Below are 19,415 nucleotides of genomic sequence, written 5' to 3' on the forward strand. Positions count from 1 at the left end.
CTCTTTGTAGTCTAAGTTCTAAGTGTGAAGGTGAGGATTACTGAGTCATTCCTTGCAGGGCTGAAAACCCTAGTTGATTCTAGCATAATTAAGTTTCCTCTTCACAGAGAAAGAGAAAAGCAAAACAGCAGAAGTGAAGAACAAAACATAAGTGCACTCTACAACAAAGCTTTTTCAACATGCACACTCACAAATTCCTGTGCCATTTTGTAACTGTGAAGTCTTAATTAAAATACTACATTTCTCTGACTCATGGTCAGAATGTAGGATGCATGTACATTATTCACACGAATATTAATCTTTTCCCAGGTAGGAGGCTGAATTGCTCAGGGGATTTATAATCACATCATGTATGGAAACCTCTTGGGGGTCTTTTTCTTTTTTGGACTTTTTCTTTATTATTTCAAATTTCAGTTAGATCATTAACAATTAAAGGTTGCAAGAATCATTTTATTAGTCTATGTATTAGGAGTCCAGCCCCTCAGATCTGTGAGGTGGAGCTCTATGTGTGTTCATGAAATGTTACGGCACGCAGAGAAAGAGGAACACAGAAATGTGCTGAGGACATCCCTTCCAACACCAAGGACATAAGCACCTGCTCTGAAGTGCTGGAACAAACAAGTATAGTCCTCCTGAAAGCTCTTAGGAATTGAAGATAGAAAGATGTTAATACAGTGACCAGAGAAATGAGACATGATCTTTTCTAGCTACCAAGAGAATCACCTGCTTAAACTATCACCACAGGGACATTTAAAATCCTGATCCTCATCAGAAAGTCGTTGTATCACTGACTTTCAAACAAAATCTGTGGACAAACTGATGACTCAACTTGTGCAGAAAGCAACTAGCAGAGATGCTCTTCTAGATTTGAGCATAAGTGCAGAGACAAATGAGGATGCAAATGCATCTGAGCAAACTGTGAGAGTCATCCTGATACCTTAGAAGGAAAGGAGTTAGACAAGCTAGAAAACACTACGTGATTCAAGAACACAAACTAATAAAAACTCAGAAAGTCAGTGTCTACAGCTCCAGAGAAAGAGGCTTAAAGGACCAGGGAGTTTAGGAAGCTGTTAACAGCTAATGAAACAGCATCACTGGACAAAAATCACAACTTGCCCCAGCGAAGAAACCTTCTGCCTTCTAGGAGGGCTTGAACTCTCTTCCTGAGGAAGTTTTTAAGGACAAAAGTGATTGCACAGGAAAGGAATCAAAAGGCTGAAGCACAAAATTAAACATCTAGCAATGAACATACAATATGACAAATAAAGGATGGATACCATTCATAGGAAGACGAATCATCAGGTGTTATTAAGAAGGCTGGAAATTTGATGCCTTGATTGCTTCAGGTCTTTGGTGAAAGGGACAAGCACATCAGGCAGCTGACAGAACTGGATTGTTGCGGGAGGTTTTTAAAGAAAAAAGGTTTAGAAAGTTATTAAAAAGAGGCTGCAGTAAATAAAAAAAAAGAAAGAAATAACCACCTTATCTGTTAAGTCAGATGGCACTAAGAATTTGAGAAACAGGCAACACAAAGATTTGAAAAAGACAAAGCAGGTATTTATGCTTAAAAAACAGTAAGAGAAAGCCTTGTATAATTATAAAAGCACTAACTTCACACACACACACTTCAGTTCCCTGGGGATTGAAGACTGGAACAAATAATCAAATTATTTGCAAATCTTCTAGAGCATGAAAAGGAGAGAAATAACTGTGAGCATGGTTTCATCAAGAGTAGAACTGTGTCAAATGCATTTAACTTCCTTATATGACAAGCTAAATTATTCTAAAGGGTAGAGAAAGAATAATAGAACCTTTATACCTTGTGATCTGGATGAAGCTGTTAAAATAGATGCAAACATACTAGTAAAAAATTGATAATCATGGTAGCCAAATTCAAAGAATGTACCAAGCAAGATCCCTCAGGCAACTCTGGTAGCACACAGGCAATCAGCTTTGGTTTTGTCACAGACAACTTGAATGATTTGTTCACGTAAATGGTAAGGAAGACACAGACAACAAAGTGCTTACAAAACAAAAAAAAAAAAACAAAGCCAAAAAAACCAAATTCTGTAAGGACAAGTGCAAAGCCATATTCAGCTGTAATCCAACACAAAGATAGGGTATGCAACAACAGACAAAACCCTTTTTCAGAAGGAACCTCAGCTCTGGAAAGTGTAAAAGGCTAACCATACATCATTGATAGTCTGTGATAAAAAAGCACCATCACAGCAGGACAGCCAGTATATTTTGGAGAATCAGGACCACAGACAGGAGAACAAAGTCTTGGTTGCTCTATAGTGCACATGAGCAGGCTCTCAGCTGGATTTCTTAATTCAGCTTTGGACACTGCACTTCAGGGAAAACAAAGAAATGAGTAGGAGAATTTTAAAAAGGCCAGGCTGATGGAAAAGTGCCTAAAAATCCTGTCAAGAAAAGACTAAAAGAAAAAGGGTCATCTAGTTAACAGAAGAAGAGCAAGTGGGGCTTTGTCATGTTTTTGCAGTAGCCCTTTAAAATTCCAGTATTTATTGTCCTAATCAAGCGACATGGATTTATATGGAACAAGAGAGAACTAGAGAAGAGGTAAGGAAAAGTCTTTGAGAAAAGGCAGCTAAGCCCCACAGCAGGCTCCTGGAAAGTTCCAACTACTACATTTTTTGGTTTAATGGAAAATTTGATCAATAGTTGTCAGCAGTGCTCAAGGCAAAGCAAATAATGACATTTTGCTATCAAAACTAAACTAACTCTTTCAGTAACAATCACCTCGAAGCATGTCATCCTTCCAATTCAGCAGAATGACAAAACAATGCTGAACCACCTTATGGCCCTTCTACCCTCTCAGAAAAACAGAATGTTCTTCATTTTCCATGTTATACTGAGAGTTTTGATCCAAATCCTCTCTACTCAGAAGTGAAGCCACAGTTAGATGAAAAAGCATTTACAATCCAGACAGGACAAGAGAAAATCTATTTTGCCTCCCAAGATGCAAAGCCACAACAATCAGTTCTTGAATATTTGCAAAAATCCACAAGAAAAAGTCCTGATTGTGACAGAAACTGTAAAATCTCTTATAAAAACAAAACAAGTCATCTCTAGAAGAAAGTAGTATTTCTAAGTGAAATATATTAATTCTGCACTTGGGCAAGCAGGCAAAATTTAGGGAACATGAACACCATATGTTATCTTTCTGTGGGCATACAGATGGATACAACCATAAGAATTTTTTTTAAAATCCAACTTCTTTGGTTCTTAAATACTGTTTTCTAAAACAAGAGTGTTTATACTGTTATAGAAAATGTCACAACCTTTTCCTTTTGACTTCCCAAATCAAGACTATTTATTTTTAAATCTTACTTTCATGAGATGGAAATACCAAGACTTACTATACACCCACTTTCAATAAGTATATATAAAAATATTTGATGCAAAGTTTCCCAAGGAACATTTTCACACGACAAATAATACAGATAACTCCTACTAAACTAACAAGCTATCCTCAAGTTGCCTTGGGAAAAAGTCTTCATTTCAAACAATTTAGAATAAACCATTTAAGTCCTAGACACCATTTTTATTATTTACAAATTCAGAGCTAATTTCTCAGCTTCTGCATCTTTTCTGATATTCACTTCCAGTTCCATACAATGATGTTAAAAACATCTGGTAGAATCAGAGAGCTCTAAAACCACCACAACATGCTGCAGTCCAACACAATGCATTTGACAAATTTTTTGTCTCCAAAACATCGAAACTCTAAGAGGTGCCTTACAGTGAAGAAGAAGTGAAACCTTGAGCCACAGCAGCTCAGAAAACGAGCAAAGCAATTCTCCATCCTACCTGTTGAAGCTGCAGTCGGACTTTGCTAATGGCTCTAATCCAATGGGCTCTCGCTGGAGGAAACGGTGGTGGCTCGATGTCACCCAGGTAGCTTGAAAGCAAGAAAGAGGAAATCACTACATGAAACATACTTACCCGTAGCATTAGAGATTCAACCATATAGTGTAATTACAGCTTCAGCTCTGAAGGAACAACAGGCTCCAGTCAGCACAGTTGTGCATGTGCTCTGGGAAGTGAGCAGCTAAAGGTTTCCTTAAACTCAGGAACCACCTTGGAAACTGATGAGCTGAAAGATATGAGCTGTACACAACCCACACCCAGGAGGAAGATGATGTTTGTGCAAACATGAGGAAAAAAAACCTGAAAAAACAGTCTATGAACCAGATCAAGCCAATGCAACACAATGGGATCATAATTACAGACATAATGAGGCAGACAGAAGATTTTATAATCCGATGTCTCCTGCAGTTCTCTTCTAGCCACTGCCCCTTCCTACTCATTCTGCTACAAATGTACAGCCCCTCTTTATTGGAAACACTGGCCACAGGGCTCAGCCCTGAGCTTCCTCTGTGCATTGAACCTCTGTCACTCCACTCTTACCTACAGCTTTTCAAGAGAACAGGCAGATCTGTCACCAACACTCCACCTCAGTGCCCCACAGCACATCTTGCAGTCCCTAAGCTTATGATACCTTAGGCCTTTGGTTTCATTCCCACTTTTGTATGTTGCTGAGGTGTAAATCACAAAAACAAACACCTTCTCCTGCCTGCAAAGCATCTACCCCACAGCGCTGACTGTATAAAACAACCCCACAGATGAGACCAAAACACATCCATGCTACAGGTCTAGCTCAGGGGCAGCTCTAAGGATCAACACTCAGAGCACAGTTCCATGCCTGTTCCATGGAGACAGGAAAGCACTGTCAGAGGGTGGAGAGAAAGGGAGCCAGTGAGGCAGGAGCATCCAAGTTAGATGCCAAAATTAGCCTGAAGTAGACTATGTGAATAACCTTTCCTGTGAACAAATATAGGCCAGCCATTCTGGGACAAGACTCCTGCTGCTCTGTAAGGAAAAGAGGAAAGTGAATCAGAGTTTAAAAACAGTTTAACACTTCTCTCTTCTTGTTTTCCTCTCTTCATCTTTAGTGTAAGGCTTGCCTACACATGAACTCCTGTAGTTAATTCTATCATCCAAGCACAGTGACACCAGCTGTACCCTCCAAAGGGTATAGACAGGCAGACATCTTCCCATGGATCTAATTGAACCATATTTAAAAAAAACCCCTCATACTTATGAAAGTAAAACCACATCCAGTGGCTGCAATGACTTGATTACCTCAAGGAAAAATGTCACTCCCAAATTTAAATTGTGAAATTTGAAATTTCTGTAAAACTTGTGCAAAAACCCAGTACTCTACTTACCCAAACTTAGATTAAATACTTTTGAAGCCTGTTTTCAATACTGTTGACAGCCTGGAAAGCCAAAGTACAGGGACAAGAAAGGCTCCCACAGTGAGTCAGAGCAACATGTCTATTCATGCTCTACAACCCACAACTACATAAACACTAACTCTAATGGTGGTAGCCTACAAGAATGGAACTAGTGAAGCTCTAACCATGAAAACACGTAATTCTTGGTTGTACAAGCATAAACCTGATCCTACATGAGCAATGGAAGCAGCTATTTTGGGGCCAGAGTACGTTCATCAAATCAGAAACAGAAAATCCACCAAATGAGCTCCAAGCTGGTGTTCCTCTTCACACACACACACAAAAACCACAGTTTTAGCAAGTGTTCCTCTTTGCACACAAGGCAAACACAGCTTCAGCTTAGCCAATGTCCCATAACTAAATGGTCCTCTACAACACATGTTTCACAGATCAGCAACATCAACGCAGCTGTCATAAAAGGCTGCAAGAACAACGTACTTGCAGCCTTTAATAATTTGCCCTGGGAAACAGCAGATAGAAGAATCCTCTTTGAACTAGATGAAAATAATTTGTTGACAGCTTCACCTACCTCCTTTGGACTCCTGCATCAACATCCTTGGGCTTCTCAAGTTCTGGAGGTAACTTAGCTGCAGAATGGTCTGCAGGTTTTTCCTCAGTTTTGCAGAACTTCTCCTCCTCTCCTTTGACGTGAGACTCCTCTTGCTCTTTGAGCCACGCCTGACCATCCTTCTGGTAGCTGCTCGAGCTGTGGTAAGAGTGATTTGACTGCCTTTCCTGGTGATCATCCTCCTGCTCAGAGCCATGGGCACTTTCATGGGAATGTTCCAGCTCACTGAGGTGAGAGCTTTCCTGGCTGACATTGCAAGAGGAGCCGTATCTACTACTGCCAGCAGGACTATGAGAGAGTAAAAAAGTCCATCAGAAAAAACAATGGCTTGGAAAAACACAAAACAACCTGTGCATGTAAAAAACTGAGCCATATATGAAATATTACTGAAAAGGCATGCTATGAAGTCATACTTAACTATTATATTCTTATGATTATTATGTAAACATAGATTTGTGAACCTCTGAAGTTTGGTAGGCAGTAGAAATACTCAATACACAATCCACCAGTATATAGACCATATATACTTCTTTTGTAGATATATATATGTACATGTGTGTGTGTGTGTGTATATATATATATGTGTATATATATATACACACATACATACATACATATATATATATATGTATGTATGTATACACTCACATATCCTCTATACATTGGTCTTTGTTGCACCAACTACTGCTTCACCTTACACCAACTACAAACTGCAGTGAAGATATTCTAATAACCAGACAGGAAAGGAATAATAATGGAAACAGCAATTCAGAGTGGAAGTGTTTCTGTCTTCTGCAGATTTGCTGCAGTTGGGGTCTTTATCACATCTATTTAAGGTGACTGTTGTTAAAAAATAAAGTTAACTTTACTTTTATGTATTAAAAGTTTATGATAAAATATGTTGCAGTCAAGATTAAGACTGTCAAGACCTTCAACTTAAAACCTTTTACGAAAGTGGAAAAATTTTCAAAGAAAAGCCATACACAGGGGTGTGACCTCTGTGATTCAAGACACCACTCTCAGGACTGAATTCCTAGAATCATCAAACAAAATACAGCAGATGGAGATTTCTCATGCAGTCAGGAAAACTATGGCCAAGAATTAAGCAACACTCATCATTTTCTCTTGCAGTCTTGAAGAATTTGGAGCCAGGAAGTTCTGTGAGTGCAGAGCTGCAGATGTATGAGCAGAGGAATAAGTTTCACTTACATTATACAGAATTGTATATACATACTTAAATTTAAGTTTAGAAGGCCTCTATTTTGATTTTTAAGGGCAATTATAGCTTAGCACATGCACAGGACTCAATGCACTCATAAAATACTGATACCTTCCTCTAGAGAGTTTCATAACTGCATGAAATAAATTTTGTACTGATTTTAGGAAGACCAAGCATTAGAATAACTTCACTGATATTTCTGAAAGTGTTTTAATATATTCAGTAATACAAACTGAACCTAAGTAGTTCCATAATGTATCATCAGTAAGTTGTATTTCTCTCTAAAATTTAAAACCTTTACCTTGCATTTTGAGAACAAAACGTTCCTCCCTACCAATACACTCTACCTGTTACTTTTTTCTTATCAAATATAATATTATTATCACTAAACAAGAAAGCAAAGTGAATGGTATGCAGGAAATTAACACACAAAGACTATAACTTCTCAAAGGCTAATGAAATTAGCACTAAGAACATCTCATTCAGTGGGACAAATTATAAGAACATAGGAAATTCAATTACACTTACAGAAAAGGAGTGGAAAAAGGTGAGAAATGGTCTAAAGGCTTGTATGTAACTAGTGACTGCAGTTTGCCATATTGTCCATGACAACCATCAGAGATATCACAAACACTACAACAGGTAGGGGAGTGGGACTGAGCTACAAACATCAGACACCAAGACCACTCTCTACTGCTGTAGCACTGCATTATAAATGGTCAAATCCCATTTATTATGCCTCATTTGTAACTAGCCTTTTCTCATTCAGCTGTTCCACGCTATGCAGATCTGCAGCCAGTGTGTCAGGATGCAGTGCTGCTCCATCAGGAGCAGAATCAAGCCCAGCTTCTCTCTCCTCAGGCTTGTCTGGCACACGCTCCTCTACCTGATCTTCTTTCTGCAGTTCACCTGAAATCACATTCTGTTGATCTTCTGACTCTTTGTCAAGCTTCTCTCCCAGCTCTTTGCTGGATGTATCATCAACAGTGCTTGCACCAGATGGCTCCTCAGAATGTTCATTGTCTACAGCGTCAGGCTGCTTTGAAGACAACCTCACTTCTATATTTGCGTCAGTCACTTGATCCAAGACTGCAGATTTTGAGTTTTCTTCTGAACTGACTGTTCCTAACACCTTGTCATCTGGTTTTGACAAAGCCTGCGGTGGTGCATGTGGCTCCTTTTTGGCAGAGGTCTCCTTGATGTCTTTTTGCCAGGGAAAGGAGAAATCTAGCTTTTTCCCAAATACTGCTCCTTGGGCACTCTCTGGCTTACTCACCTTTTCTTCACCACTTCCCTCAAACAGAGACATAGAGAGTTTCTTAAAACTGGACACGAGGCCCTCATCTGTTCCTGCTTTATTAGCAGAAGGAGGCTGCTGAGAGAAGAATGAGCCAAAAGGTTTACCACTATCAGAAGACGACATAAAGCCAAATTTTGGCAAACTGGGCATGTTCGGTATTTCAAAGACAGGCTTACTACTGCTTGTATCTGGAGCAACACTATTAACTTTACCCTGTTTCTTGAAGTCAGATTTGGAAGCAATCCCTTCTGCAGGCACCTCATTAATTGTTAAGTGTTTTTCCTGTTCAGCAGTTTGCTTTTCTACCTCACTTGTCTTCTCTTCCTTCTGCTCAGGCAGATGAACACTGGGCTCATCAGCTGGAGCTGTGGGTTTGCTATCATCACTACTGATCAAGTCCTGCTGATCAATACCAGCATTGGCCTGATCCCCTGCAACAGCAGGCTCTGATTCAAGTGTAGCACTCTCATCTAACTGGGAAAGGCTTGTGTCTGCCCTGTTAGTTTGGGCTTCCATTTCCAGTGCGAGCTCATCAGTAGAGCCAGTGTGAAGGATGTCACTGGCTGCCTTGTCTGCAGGAGCGGCTTCTTCCTCTGCTACACCTGAAGGCCCCACATCTGCTTGGGAAGTACCTACATCAGCCTGGTCAGGAGCCTCAGTCTGCACTGTATCAGCTGCACCACTGAGATCAGACTGGCATGGCAGAGCATCTACCACCTCAGAGGGCTGTGCTTCACTATCCTGCTGCAGCACCTCAAGGTCTTCATTCTTACTGGAGATTCCTGTTTCTGGAGTGGCACTCAAAGGTTCCTCTTTAGAGGTTTCCAAGCTCTTTTTCTCCTCAGTTTCTCTTTTCATGGGAGACTCTTCTGTGGAGTTCCCTTCTGTTGAAGCAGGTACTACATCCTTCTTCACAGAGGTAGAGACATCTGTTTTAGACTCTCTGGCTGCAGCTGTATTTTCTGGCTCCCTAGAGACTTTTGCTGGAACAGACCCAGTGACATCTTTCACACCAGTCCTTTGAGGTTTAGGGGTAGATTTTGGAGGCATCTCTTTAGGAGATTCTTTTGGACCTTTGAAGATGCCAAATATATCATTTGTGAAAGCTGGTGCTGGGCCACTTGGGAGGGATGAGAAACCAAAGAAAGAGGAGCTTCTCTTCTGTGCAGGTGGAGGTGCAGTAGCTTGAGGTTGAGAAAAGAAACCAGAAAATGTTTTAGGTGGTTTCATCTTTGTCATGAAACTTGAAAACATTTCAACTGAAGAATCCAGAACCGATTTATCACTCTCAGGTTCCTTTGGTTTGCTTTGCAAATTAGGTGCCTCTGGCATTTTAGGAGGAACACATGGCTGTTGTGCCCTTTGTAATCTGTCTGTTTGTTCAGGTACTTTTTGTTCTGGCAACTCATTCTGTACACATACTTCTTCAGAGACCACTTCATTTTTCATGTCACTCACACCATTTAAGTCATTTAGACCCTGGGATTTCATGTCATCACCTGAGGCCATGCTATGATCAACATTTTCAGAAGTTTGCTCTTTGGAAGAACAAGGCTCTTCATCAGTAGGAAATGCAACACTGTCCAATTTCTCCATATTACCCAAAGCATCTTCTGCCCTTGGGGAAATACTTTGCTGGTCCTGAGAACCCTCCTGCACGGTGGGAATCTGAAGGCAAGGACCAGGAACAGACAAGCTGGTTACTGCAGAGTCCTTGGTCTGTGGAAGCTTTCCTAAGCCACTCTCTTCACTGGCCTGTGGAAGCTTTTCTGAGCCACTCTCTTCACTGGCCTGGGGAATCTTCTCTAAGCCACTCTCTTCACTGGCCTGTGGAAGCTTTCCTAAGTCACTCTCGCCACTGGCCTGTGGAAGCTTTTCTAAGCCACTCTCTTCAGATACTGCAGCAATATTTTCTACATTGTCCACTGCCAGCTTTTCTGATTTGTTGTCTGGGATCATGAGGTCATTAGATGTTTGTTTGCCAGTCACTGCAGCAATAATATCATCAACTTCTTTTTTACTGTCAGCATCTCGTTGCATGGTAGAACTGCTGGTTTTTACACCAGAGTCGGTGGGAACACTTTGCTTCATATGTGGTTTAGCATTCACTGTTTTAGCTGGTTTTGTATTACTCTCCTGTCTAGGAGCAGTTGGTGGCTTAGAATTCACTGGTTTAGCTAGTTTTTCCTGTCCTGGAGTAGTTTGTGGCTTTTCATCCAAAAATGATGTCAAATTGAAGAAGCTAAAACTAGTACTTCTTTGAGGTGCACTCTTTTCAGGAGCTGGACTACTGGAAAAGAAGGAGGGCAGATGAAACAGCCCCTCTGTTTCTTGTTGCTTCCCACCAGCAGGAGCAGCAGCAGGTGCTGAAGGCTTTGGTTCATCTGATCCAGTGAAGAAGGAGAATAGGCTCTTACTGGCTGGCTGGGATTTCGGAGCAGTGATATCAGAGAAGCTGAATGGCAAACTGAAACCCGACTCTTTGGGCATCTGGTCTGGCTTTGGTTTTGCCCGATTAGCTGTGTCTCCTACACGACCCCCCTGTTGCTTTGGTGTGACTGTGGGTGTGCTGCTTTGCTGCCCAGCTGGCTGGCCCAGCTGGCTTCCTCTGGGACCTACACTCACTGGCTTCTGTGAAACATTTCCAGGAGGCACTTTTTTACTCTCGGGAGACTTCTCCATGGCTCTTTTACTTTGTTGCTCCTCTTGCACCCTGGGGCTAAGAGAGACGGGCTTGTCCGTGCCTTCTGTTTTCACCTCTTCCTTGGGGGTGGAGGACAGACATGGCATACTGGCACTCTGAAGACCCCCAGTCTTCTCAGGTTTCTGCCTTGACTCAGTCACAGTTCTGCTGCTGGGTTTTGGCAGAGTTGTAGTACTTGAGGTTGGTGGAGAAGACACAGGCTCCACTTTGAAGAGATCTCCAAGGGATCCAAATAAAGATGAGATGCCGGAGGTTTCCTTCTGTTCTGGCTGTTTCACCTCTTCTGGTTTATTACTTTGCCTCTTCTCTAGTTCTGGTGATGGCTGTGGCACTTTGCTTACTTGTGTTTTAAAGAAATCAAAAAATCCAGAAGATTGGGGTTTGTTGGCAGTTGAGGTTGCAGGCGAATCTTCTCCAAGACTGAACAATTTCAGAGCACTTTTAAATAATGTCTCCTCAGGCTCAGTGGCTGGTTGGCTCGTAGGTGGCTGTGGCTGGCTTGGTTCATTAATGGCTGCATGCCTTTCAAGACGCCTGGAAGCTGGAGTTGCTTTAACTGGTCTCTCTTCCTGTAAGGGCCTGCCATCCGCAGCAGTTTGGCTCAGTATAGAAGGAGATCTTGTTAACCCTGTTTTTTTAACACGGATGTTTTCAGTCTGGTGTAATTCTGGCTTTTCATTTCTAGCAGCCTCTAAATTAAGTTCTGATGAAGTATTTCTTCTTGGTCCTGATGTAACAGGAAACTTCTGCCCAGCTTGTTCTTCATCTAACTTTTTATTTGGTGTAAGTGATAAAACATCAGCCTTATTTTCAGATGATATTGATCGTGTGTCTGTTCTCTTTGAGGTAGAATCTTCTGATGTCTCAGAGCCAGGGCTTGTAGACTTTCCAATTAATCCACCCAAAGCAGAAAATAAGGAGCTAACTTTGTTCACTGGTGTTTTCTTATCTTCCTCAGTCTTTTTTGCTTCTGTTACTCTTTCAGTAGGTGCAGCAGTTTCTTCAGCTTTAGGAGTAGACTGAAACAGCTGGAATCCAAAGAATCCTGATGACCCAGAAGTTGTCACTGGGACAGCCTTACCAACTTCCTTGGTGTGAACTTCCTTACTCAGAGATTTATTGAAAGCTGCCCTGGAATGTGTTCTGAGATCAAGGGTTAATGGAGGCTCCTCTGAATGATTTGGGGTTTCCTTCTCAGGTCTGAAATCTACTTTGAGTTTTTGAAGTTTATAACCTGAAAAATCTAATGGCTGCTCTCTCTGATAATAAATTGACTCCTCAAACATTTGTGAAAAAGTTTCCAAATTCATGTTCATTAGCTGGTCGCTCCTCTGCAAAGCTACTGACAAATCCAGGGGTTTATTTGTTGTATAATCATCTAGACACTCTTCTTCAGCAAACCAGAACAGTTCATCTTCACTGCCAAGAGGGACTTTGAAACCACAAACAGCAATTGTGTTGTCTTCCAGCACAGCTCTTGGAATGGAATCCATCTGGAAATTATAATCCCAGCTGTCCATGTAGGAGTAAGTTTCAGGAGCACACACGTAGACATACTGTCCAGTGGGATCAGTGAGCAGGGAATACACATACTGGTTGTCACTGTACATGTAGTATCCACAATCACCATCTTCTGATGGCCACCACACGCCCTGCTCAAGCATCATTATCCACTCCTGATACTCCCGGCTATAGGATGAGTACATCAAGCCTTCATCCATACTTAAAGTGTCTTGGTCAATTAGTGTCCACATCGTTCCATCACAGCCAGAGGAGTAGCTCAAATCCATGGGCAACTCTTCAAATGAGTAACTGCTGTCTCTTTCGAAGGGTGGAAAGTTACTGTAACTTTCACTGAGAGAATTAGCAGTCCATGCATCATTTTCTTCTAAACAAACGTCTTGAAACATTAACTGGTCAAATGATTCATATGACATGGCGCTTAAATCTAGACTCTGTCCATCAAAATTGGCATTAGTCTGCCAATCCATCACATTTGCATTCCCATCCTTTTTACAAAGATTCATTACCACATCATTTTCAGGCCAGTCCAAGAACTGAGGGGGAAGAACAGGGTTCTGGTTTAACACGTAGTAAACTGGTACTGCTATTCCATGAGTGTCAGCCAGTCCTCCTACTTCATATTCCCATTCAAAGCTAGAATGGCTCCTTGTTTCCTGATAAGCTGAGTACTGCTCCGTAGGGTTATAGCTTTTATTAGTCAAATTGAGAGATTCATTTGATCCTTTGTTTAAAGGAGCTGGAAGAATTTTAGATTCTGCATCCTGGTGAGGAATATGCCTACTATTTACAGACTTTCCAGACAAGTCCTGTATGTTGGCTTGCAGATTAAGGGCCTCAGGGAGCACAGGATGCCCACTCTGGGGAACATGAGGCTCAGCTGTTTCATTTACTCTTGCACTGGACAGGTGGTCAGTAGTGGAAGATTCCACTGTTTTCACATTATCCTGCTTCTCCTTTGGTTTTGGCAGAAGATTTTTTAAGAAGCTGGAAGCTTCCTGCTTTTCTCCCGTGCTACTTTGACTGTCAGAAGCCATTACTGAATTATGGGGTTTTGTCTCCAAGCTAGAATCTTCACCTCTATCAAAAAGCTTCATGAAGCCCAGAGAATTTGGTTTTGTCTTTTCTTGCTTACTTTCAGACAAGTTTTCACTTGAGGCAAACCTGAATAAGCCAGAAAATAATCGAGAAATGCTTTTCTGGCTATCACCCTCACTTTTAGCAGTTGAGTCTTGATTATTGGTTGTATTTTCATTTGAAGAAATGTGAAGAAAGCCAGAAAGAAAACCTGGTGTGTTCTTCCTCTGAGTATCATCTGCACTTGGAGCTTCTGGCCCTTTGGCTGAAGAGGTGGATTCAACTGAGCCTTTGCTTAAGTCTGCTGCCTTTACTCTCTCTTTCATCAGTCCTCCTTTTACATTTCTAGGTTCCTCTTGAGTACTCTTAGATTTCTGCTGCTCTTCTTTGGCTTTAAGGGTAGCAGAGGCACTATCCTGGTGTTTTTCTCTGTTTACTTGGACAGTAGATATGTTTTCTTTAGTCATGTTTCTCTTTTGTAAAAGTTCCTCATTGTCTGATAAATTTGGAACTGAGCTAGATTTTATTGAAACAGCATTTCCTGAATTACTGTTTCTGCCTTCATGCAGGGAACTGCTACTAGAACCCTGATGACTTTTTTGCTGCTGTGCAGGTGCTAGATTTTCTGCAGAAGAAAATTTAAATAACGAAGACATAAAGCCTCCCTTCTCATTCCTCTGTTCCTGCTTTGCTGATGAACCCAGCCCACTGATAAAAGGAAGTTTTCCAGTAAAAGGAAAGGAGTGCTCTTCCTTTGATGAACTATTTTGTTTTATATCCTCGTCAGACTTACGGTCTTTAAAATGTTCAGACGTACTTTCTTTCTTCTGTTGTTCAGCAGAAGGAAGCAACAATTGACTGAAAGACTTTTTGAGCGGGCTAAAAAAGCTTTCAGATACTGTACCCTGATCTTGAGGCTGTGACTTAGGTTCCACATTACCTCTGTTTTGCTTGTTTGCCAGTCCATGGCCTGCAGGATGCTGATCCTCTGAGTGATTTGCAGGAGGCTGGTCCCTGGCTGTGGGTGCACCCTCTACCAAAGTGGCACCTGGCTGACTTGTAACAGGATGCAAATCTGGTTGCTTCTGTGGCACATCCGGCTGCTTGGGAGCCAAGAGACCATCAAGATTGGCTTTCAGACTGAAAGAACTGACAGAATTTGTAAGCCTGCCAAAGATAGAAGACACAGAAGTGCTACTTGCATTTACCTCTGCCTCACTTCTGGTCTCATTTTTCTGTGCCTCTGGAACAGTGCTGCTGGTCCTGGCTGGCATTTGTCCAGATGGTGCTTCACTCCTTTTTGTCTCCTCAGCTTTCACAGCATGGCTGTCCTTGGTGTGGTCCTCTTTTGTGACTTCTTGTTTTGGCACTTCCTTCTCAGAGAAGATCTTTAAAGGATTAAACATGCCTAGAACTGAATTCACAACTGAATGCTGGTTCTGCTGGCTGTCGGCAGAACTTCCTTGTGTTTGCTGGGGAGGATGTGGTGCAGAAGCCTTACTGTCTGTCTCAGTGGTTTCTGGCTTGTTGGAGTTTGTGTTCTGGGCTCTTTTATCACCGCTCACCTGGGGTGGTAGCAAAGACTGAATGGAAAACTTGGCGTCAGATTTACTATCTCCTACCCCTCCAGAAGCAGAACTCTCACTTTTAGCCTTACTGGTAAATACATTCAAGATTCCACCTTCTGATGAGTTTTTGTTTTCTGTATTCTCTGGAGTGGAAGACACAAGTTTTTCAACAGACGCTGTGAGTTGCTTTGTGCTTGACCCCACCTTCTCTGTGAAAGAGCTGAAGAGGGAATTCACTGTATTTTTCACACCTGACAAGTCCGGAAGAGATTCAGATTTGCCTTTGGTACTCTCCTCTGCAGCAAGATGTTTGGTCTGCTCAGATTTTTTAGCTTCTGCTGAATTATCAGCATTATCGTGCTTCAGTGGCACATTCTCAACAATTTTTTTTGTTTCTGGCAATGTACCAAATTTGCTGATTTCTTCCTCCTTTTCAGCCAAATATTCAGAGACTGATTCTACCAGACACTGAAGTTCATCCATTGTGTCTATGTATTCCTCACTGGGTTCTTCAACAGGTGACAGTGCTAAGTCTTGCACAGGATGATCATGCTTGCTCTCTTTAGTTTTAAGTTTTTTATCAGAGCTGTCTTTTAACTGGGAGCCCATATTTGCAGTGAAATTAGCAGTTATGTTTCTCAAATGGCTGATGTCAGAATCATACCATCTTCTTGAAAGTTCCCCCATTTCATCATCTGAAACAGGTGAGTACTGGAACTCATCAGAAGCACTGCTGTCAAATTCCTCAAGGACATCGACAGGCACAAAAGTGTTCTCTAGCATCCTCATGTGTTTCATGTCCTCACTGTTACTCAGGTGAAGTGAGTCCTCATGGTTCATCCCTTGCTTGTTGGGCAACTTGCCACTTTTAACCATTAACCCATTTTTATATGGACGCAGGACTGGATAAGCAGGCAACCCCTTACCTTCAGAGTTCCCGGTATACTTTCTAACTCTATCATATATTGGGAAATCATCAATGGGTTCAGAACCAGCTGCCACACCATTGAAATAAATGGTTTTCTCCCTAGGAAACTGCAGACTTCCATTATTTTGCAGGCTTATTTGTTCTCTCTCTTCAAAATTGTATCGCAGTTTCTTTTTCCTTCTTCTATCAATTGTGTCATATTCCTGAGGATATCTAGGGACATCTACAGACCCTGACTCCAGGTACACATTTTGGCAGTACCTGGATCTTTCACAGTGATTTAAATTTTCTCTTTTTGAGAGAGTTTTCATCTTTTTCATATTTTTCTCATGCCAACTTCTAGTTTTATGAGTTTTTTCTAAGAAATCCTCTATTAACAGTTTTCCTAGCTCTTCATAGTTACTCTCTTGTTCTTCTTCTCCATCTTCAGTGTCAAATGGAATGATTCTGACTCTTTCATTTCTAGCTAGAGATCCTTGTCTAAGATGAGAAATAAAGGGAGTGGGAGGGAAAGGAAGAGAGGCAGCAAAAAAAATAGGAAGGGAAAAACAACAGTTTTAAAAAAAGCTATAGGAAGGACAGAAAAAATAGCAATGGAAAAGCATGCATTAAGTAAATGAAAATTAAAATCAGAAACATTCAGAAATAACAAAATTGAAAACCTTCCAATCTACCACCATTACACTTCAATCAAATAGTCAAAAAAAGCAGCATGGGTTGTGAGATTCCATCGGTTATGTCTGCACAAAATTTAGAAATGCCTTTTTGAGGGAGAACAGCTTTTTGTGATCAAGTGAGGGCACACAGCCTTGGCTGTACCAGTACTCTGCTGTTGCTTTTTTAGGCATGCTGAAAAGAAGTCACTTATTGCAGCAACAGGACTACTGTGAGATGCAGTGCCCACGCGCACCATTCCACTATGCTGTGCCTGCATTTCGGTCACCCTGGGCTGCAGACTTGGCTCTAGCAGTACTCAAAAAGCCTTCAGGGACCCTGTATCTCCCAGGGGTGGCAACAGAGCAGAGATTTCATCTGGAGACTTATGAGTCATTGGATCCCAGGCAAGTGAGGACAGGGGACAAAATGCAAACGGTGGGCATGAGCAACAAGAGGAGCTTCAGCTATTTCACCAGTCCTCTTTGCTGGGAGAGCTCTTGCTGCAGCTAAAGGCCTCAAGGTACCCCTACCAATACAAAAATTATGATTCTCAGAGCTCTTACAGGACAGGAAAAACAAAACACTGGTGCTGGATATTAACCCATCATAAGCCTCAGATGATTTTTAGGATCTGTATTTCCCATTTATAATGCATCTGAACAGATCCAGCAATTTATAATTGTCCATTTTGGGGGAATGGATTAAGCTGTGTAACAATCTGATGCTTCCTAAAAACCCAATTAAATGATCCTTGGGATTTTGGGATTAATTCTTATCCCCTGGTCAGCAGGATAATCTCAATTGTTCAACAGCCCCAAGGGCAGCAGCAAGGAAACTTCTTCATCTAAACCTCACAAGGACAGCCTCTGACAATTTACATACAAACAGGTAGAAAGTGGATTTAAAAACATCAACATGATCATCTGAAAGAGGCAAGTTTGCCTCACATCATCCATTGCTGAGAACTGAGGAGCATGAGGGCATGTGTGTCCCTCACCCCCTAGTGCCACAGAAGGGAAAAGACAAAGGGCACACAGGCATTTTATGGATAATTCTAATCCAAGAGTCTTCACCATGAGAATTGCATGGAGCATGCCAGCATAGGATATAGATGGGACAGCCCTGAAAGAGAGATGGGTCATTGCATTTTCTACTGCTGCTTTAGTGCTGCATTTCCAACAGTATTAGCTAACTTATACTAATTGGAAAGATGCTCATTACTTTAAATGAATCCTGTTATACACAGTTTAGAACACTTATTACACTTCTTGCTCACTATTTTAAGCTGGTAAATGAAATAATTTTATTGTAAAGATTCCCAGGGCCACCATTGGATATAGTGGATCAAGCACTTCCAGAACTCGCACGAAGGCAATGGGCGGGCGCTACATCAATGTCTGAAGAGCCATTATCTGTAAATGCTGAACCAAAAGAATGGACTAATTTAGGCATAAGGAAAATTACTTTTCTTTCTGATCTTTCTTTCTTTCTCCTTCCTCCCATCCTTTTCCTGTTTGTGTTTCCTCTGCTCTTTTATAAAGCTTCCCTTTTATAAGAAATAATGATGAGAAACCCAACATGAGAGGAGAAAAAGACATCAGCCCAGCATTTAACTATTACAGATCTAAAAACCAGCTGAGGCAAACAGCAAGTATCAGGTGAAATGGACTACAAGAACACTTCAAAGCAGCAACACTGGGAGACAGGCAGGGAGGTGCAGAGAGGGTAACCCACTCATCTGACAAATCTAAAGACTCAGATATCGACTCTCATACTGGAATCTATGCTATTGCTGAATAAGACTAAGGAGGTATGGAGGACAAACAGTTAAAGAAAATGAGCATTGCAAAGAAAAGTTAGTGCTTAAACAAAAGAAAACAACAATAAAAATAAAAAACGAAACAAAAAAAACGAAACAAACAAAAAACCAACACAAACAAAAAAAAAACCCCACACATCCAAAACTAACCAACCAACCAAGAAACAAAACAAAAAAAAAAAACCAAAAAAAACCAAACAACCCACAAACCAAAAATGAGGGAAAGATGTCTACTCTTCTGAAGCCAAACTGGTTGCTGGCAGCAAAACGCACTCCAAGGACACATAACAATATTATTGCTTGTCATCCTTAGGAGAGGTTGGAAGAAAATGTATTACTTCAATCAAAGGAATATGATCACGTGTAAACAGCTAATAAAGAGAAGCAGAACTTTTTGTCCAAACCCAAATATTGTAAGAAAAAAAAATACACGTGCTAGAACAGACAGTTTCAACTGAGGCATTTTGGAACTGACAACCTTCTGCCCAGCTCAAGACAGGTTTCAGCAGGTTCTTGTCTGGTTCTTCTGGGTCTGCCTAGGAGAGCCTCCTACAAGCCCCCATTTTCACAGCAACTATCAGCTGCAGTCTGCCAGGAACACTGATTTCATCAGGTGACTGCCATGTACAAAGCACTGAGAGCTGCTAGGAACAAAAGTCAAATACAATTTGTTCTTGCAATACTCAGCTACAACTTTGTTTTGAAAATATTTCAGATCTACCCACATACT

At 41.3% G+C, this 19,415-nt stretch overlaps 1 protein-coding gene across 6 annotated transcripts in view; it reads right to left on the reverse strand.

Moving 5' to 3' along the window:
* UNC13B (unc-13 homolog B) overlaps positions 1-19,415 on the reverse strand; it is a 205,800-nt gene that overhangs the window by 121,446 nt on the left and 64,939 nt on the right. For all 6 annotated transcript variants that reach the window (XM_039700732.1, XM_039700731.1, XM_039700728.1 and 3 more), the window contains 2 exons: positions 5,854-6,180; positions 3,835-3,925 (listed from right to left, as the gene is read on the reverse strand). In XM_039700732.1, coding sequence (XP_039556666.1) covers positions 3,835-3,925; positions 5,854-6,180 — 418 coding nt within the window. The remainder of the gene's footprint in view (positions 1-3,834; positions 3,926-5,853; positions 6,181-19,415) is intronic.

Source organism: Passer montanus, unplaced genomic scaffold, assembly GCF_014805655.1.
Source record: "Passer montanus isolate IOZ18808 unplaced genomic scaffold, ASM1480565v1 scaffold143, whole genome shotgun sequence".
Lineage (NCBI taxonomy): Eukaryota > Metazoa > Chordata > Aves > Passeriformes > Passeridae > Passer > Passer montanus.